This window comes from Apaloderma vittatum, unplaced genomic scaffold (genome assembly GCF_000703405.1).
Source record: "Apaloderma vittatum isolate BGI_N311 unplaced genomic scaffold, ASM70340v1 scaffold22132, whole genome shotgun sequence".
Taxonomy (NCBI): Eukaryota; Metazoa; Chordata; class Aves; order Trogoniformes; family Trogonidae; genus Apaloderma; species Apaloderma vittatum.
The window spans coordinates 1-4151 of record NW_009703385.1 but is presented as its reverse complement, the minus strand read 5'-3'; the positions used below and the strand labels follow the sequence as shown (position 1 = coordinate 4151).

General features: G+C 58.4%; 1 protein-coding gene across 1 annotated transcript in view; it reads right to left on the bottom strand.

Moving 5' to 3' along the window:
- The window catches only part of LOC104270299 (ras-like protein family member 10B), a 3643-nt gene extending 622 nt beyond the window's left edge, over positions 1–3021 (bottom strand). The window contains 3 exon segments of the mRNA XM_009864617.1: positions 236–360; positions 2813–2898; positions 2901–3021. Coding sequence (XP_009862919.1) covers positions 236–360; positions 2813–2898; positions 2901–3021 — 332 coding nt within the window.
- Positions 3022–4151: the final 1130 nt, after the last annotated feature.

The window sequence follows — 4151 nt, the reverse complement described above, 5'->3', positions numbered from 1 at the left end:
CCCTCTGTGCGGACCCCCCCCGTGCCAGCCCCAGTTCTATTCCCAGGGATGGCTGCCCTCGCCTGCTGGGAAAACCTCCCCGGCTTCCCGCTTCTTCTCATGCCCTAGGATCCAGTTTTCCTTTGGGCTCCCAGCCCTGTGAAGGGGCTTTGTCCCAGTCTCTAGAATCTCATCTCCGACACCAGGAGCAGGGGAGCCACGGTGGGGACGCACTCTCGGGTGAAGCAATCCCTACCTTGTTTCCAGGATCTGCTGGCGGATGGTTTTGATGTACTCGAAGCTGTCAAAGCAACAGATGTCATAGACCAGAATGTAGGCATGGACGCTCCGGAGCCCCCTGCAACACACGTCTGCCCACTCCTGCAAGGTGCAGAGAGGGATCAATCCTGGCTCAGCCAAGTGCCCGGAGGATGCCCCAGGCTGCTCTGGAGCTGGGCACGTCGAGGAGGCTGCTGCGTCAGCGAGGTGAGGGGTGCATGCTCTCCAGCCCCCGACACCCAGCACCCATCTCACCTCTGCTCTGCCCTGACCTGTCTCTGTGTGTCCCCCCTGCAGCCCTTCAGCCACTCCCCATCTCTGGAGATCCCTTATCCCCCTCGTTAATCTGGAGGAGAGATAAAACAGGATTTGTGAGCCCCAATTTCCCTCCTGAGCGAGGATTAGAGCCTGCCCAATGCACAGTGAGCTGGGAGCGGGGCTGGATGCAAGCCCCTGCCCTGGATGGAAAAGCTTCATCCTTCAGAGCTGCTAATTAGGTGTGTTAATTAGTGACACACCCTGGATTTCGGGTAGGACAGGTGAGGAGGCTGCCGAGTCCCCGTGGGGCTGGGGATGCCGGATGAGCAGCTCCGTGGGTCAGAGGGGGAAGATGACAGCAGAGCATCACTGGGGACAATGGGACAGGGAGGGGGGTTTGCAAGGGTGAGATCGGGAGCTGGGGCAGAGGCAGTGAGGGGTTTGCCTCTCCACAGGCAAAATTTAGAGCTGTAAGAAATACTTTTTTTAGGACAAAAGGATTTTTTTTTTCCCCCGTGCTACAGGAGTACAAATCTGCCCTGCTTCCAGCCCCTCTCCCAGCCCGGCAGCGGCACCCTGGAAGGGCAGCACTGCAACCCCCCTGAGCACCCCTGGAGAGGAGAAAGATGCACCAGGGAGGAAAGGCATCACTTCTCCCCGAGCAAACCGTGAAACATCCCTTTCTGAGTTTCTCATCCGAATAAGGCAAACGAGAAGACCTAGGGCCAAAGGGAACGGTGAAAAGGAAAGTTTTGGGACCCAGGTTGGTCTCCCATCGCAGCGAGCAGTGTGGGAAGGAGCTGGGGATGAGTGGTGGGACAGCCCCTCTCCTATCTGCTGAGGGAAGGAGACGAGGAGATGATGGGTATCCTTGGCGCCAGGGAGCCGCAGGGCAATGTCTCAGGTTACTCTGAGTCCTGAGACATCCGGGAGGTTAATAAATTGCAGTTATTTCACCACACTGGGGTGCAGCTTGCTCCAGTGCCATGACCTCAGGAGGGTTTTCCCCATGTTGGGGTGGGTTCCTCGGGATGGTGGGGCTGGAGGAGGGTCACGCTGCACATCTCGCCTGGCCCTGTGCTGAAGGCAGTGGACATCGGTGCCAGGATGCTGCCCCTGGGCATGGACCAGAGCCTAGTGATGCTTCCCAGCAGACAGAGCCTTATCCCCCACCGCGGTCCCCTCCTTTCCCCTCTGACCACCCTCTTTTCAATGGAAACCTCTATTTGTTCCCAGCAGCCGCTTCCTCTTGAGTGCAGCAAGGCAGGGAGTTAATCGAGTGTGTTAGCGTCGGCTGCCATGTCAATAAATTACCCTTTGCTATTTTGGGCTGTCTCTTGCACTGACCTTTCATTCCCTGCACATGTTGATTAATTTTTAAACCTCTTCCTCGCCCCTGGAGCGCTCACTTCACCTCCTGCCCGATGGCACAGGGGAAACTTGGAGCCCTACAAGGCCCTTACAACCTGTTCCGCATCAGGCACAGGAGCAGGAGAATTATGTTGATTAGAAGTACAAGAGGGCACAGCTGCCATGGATGTGTCCCCACCGGTGGCTGCAGCCACGTCTGGGCACTTCCAGCTCCTTTCCCCAGAGCAGTGACACAACTGGTGGCCCAGGACATGGGCTTAAAAATCCCCTTTTTCCCCATTAACTCACTCCCTGAAGTGGCCAGCACTGGTGGCAACACTTCCCAATCCCTCACTGCCTTTGGGGCTGTTTTGGAAGCCCCCAAGAGCGCTGGGGGTTGAGGAGGAGCTGGTGGGCTCAGCGCTTCAGGGACAAGCCCTGGCAATGCTGGGGGTGTGACGGCCACCCCGGGAGGGGATGAGCAGCCCCGCTCCACCTGCCTTGGGCAGCGGGTGCATCAGGGTCTGGCTCCCCAAGAACCCCTGGTTTTCTCTCGAATGCTCTGGCCTCTCTCCCTCAGCCCTTTGCCGGTGGCCATGGAAGCAGATCCCAGCACTCCAGGATCTAACGCCCGGCTGGACGGGGCCACGGGCATTGCCAGAGCCACAGTCCTTGGAGAAGGACAACGTCCCTTCTGTGTTTTCTGTCGTTTTAGGTGGAAAAAAAGCTTTAAAAGACACTTTACCACAGGCCTGCTCAGCCAGTAGTCATGAGTTTGCCATCCCTCTCATGGGCTTTTAGCAAGCAAACCCCGACGTGGAGAGAGAAGCATCCCCCAAAGAGAAGGAACCAGGTCCCTGTAGGGTTACACAGCCAAACCCCACGGAGGTCACCGGAGAGCCCCCAACATGCAGGTCCCATCGCAGCGAGCTGGCTGCGCCCCTACCTGCAGGGTGTTGACGGGGAAGGCGGTGATGGGGGGGAAGTCCATGATCTGCAGGTCGTGCACGTGGCCGGTGATGACTTTTTTTAGACGCGGCGGGCCGTGGTGGGCACGCAGACCTCGCTGAACTCGTTGTAGAGGAACTGCCGGACTATGGCGCTCTTGCCCACGCCCTGGGCTCCCAGCACGGCGATCTTGAACGTTGCCACCATGCCGCCGCGCGCCGGCCGCTGCCCTGGTTCTGCCCCCGCGGTGCCGAGCCTGCATATTCCCGCGCAGGGGGCCTCAGCCCCATTCAGGATGCATTTCCCCTCCGGGACAGCCCGTCACTGCAAGGCCAAGGAGAAGCTGGTAAGATCCTAGAGACACTCTTGCAGATCCTACAGGGGATATTCTTCCAAGCAGGAGCCCATGGACAAAGGTTCTATCTGTCCTCGGGCAGCATGAGTGTCCCCAGGGCTGGGTCCCACCCTGCAGAGTTAAGGAGAGCCAGGATTCAAGCAAACTTTATCCCAGGAGGATTCTCACCGGCACACTCAAGTAGCAGAGCAAGGAAACCTCCGGGAAAGGGAGTGCCTGTGGCTCGAGGGTTGCCCAGCCCTGGCAACGCCGAGATCCTGGGCTGTGCTGGGGACTTGTCCCATCGCACCCACAGGGACTGTCACAGCTGCTCTACTCCAGTGCTGTCCCAAGCTGGGAAATCCATCTTCCCTCTGCTTGGACAGCCAGAATTGCCTTTTGCTGGGCGAGGGGGTGATTGCTCTGTGCCTGGAAGCGACAGCTTTAATGTTTAATTTAATTTCCGAGCCAGCTGACAGGGTGAGCCCACAAACTGCTGGCACGTGTGCTGAGGCCAGAGGGTGATAACCCACAAATGAGAATGCGGGAACCGAGTCCAAGGAGCTCAAACACCCGCTGGTTCCGGGGTCCCGACCGGGACCTGTGATGAAAACAGCAAAGGTGAGGGGGTTGACTCCCACTTTTCTCGCTCTCATTGCTAGGAAGCTGCTTGTGCTTTATCCCAAAGCGTGGATGCTTTTACCAGTTTGTCGTGTTCTGGTTTGTTTTCCCTGAAAACCGTGCCCAAAGCACAGGGCAGCGGTCCCTGAGCTGGCAGAAGTGGCAGGTTCAAACCACCCTTCCCTGCCCCTTTGATGGAGGTTATTTGCCCAAGGGAGAGCCCAGCAGCTGCTGGTTGCCGGTGAGGCTGAGCTTCCTGCACCCCCCCAAGCTGGGCCATGGCTCACACCATCCTCCTCCTCCCAGCAGAGGTGGAGGCTGGCAGGGAGGGTTTGTCCCCAGGGCTGGGGACCATGGCATCACGTTGTGCTGCTGGGACTGT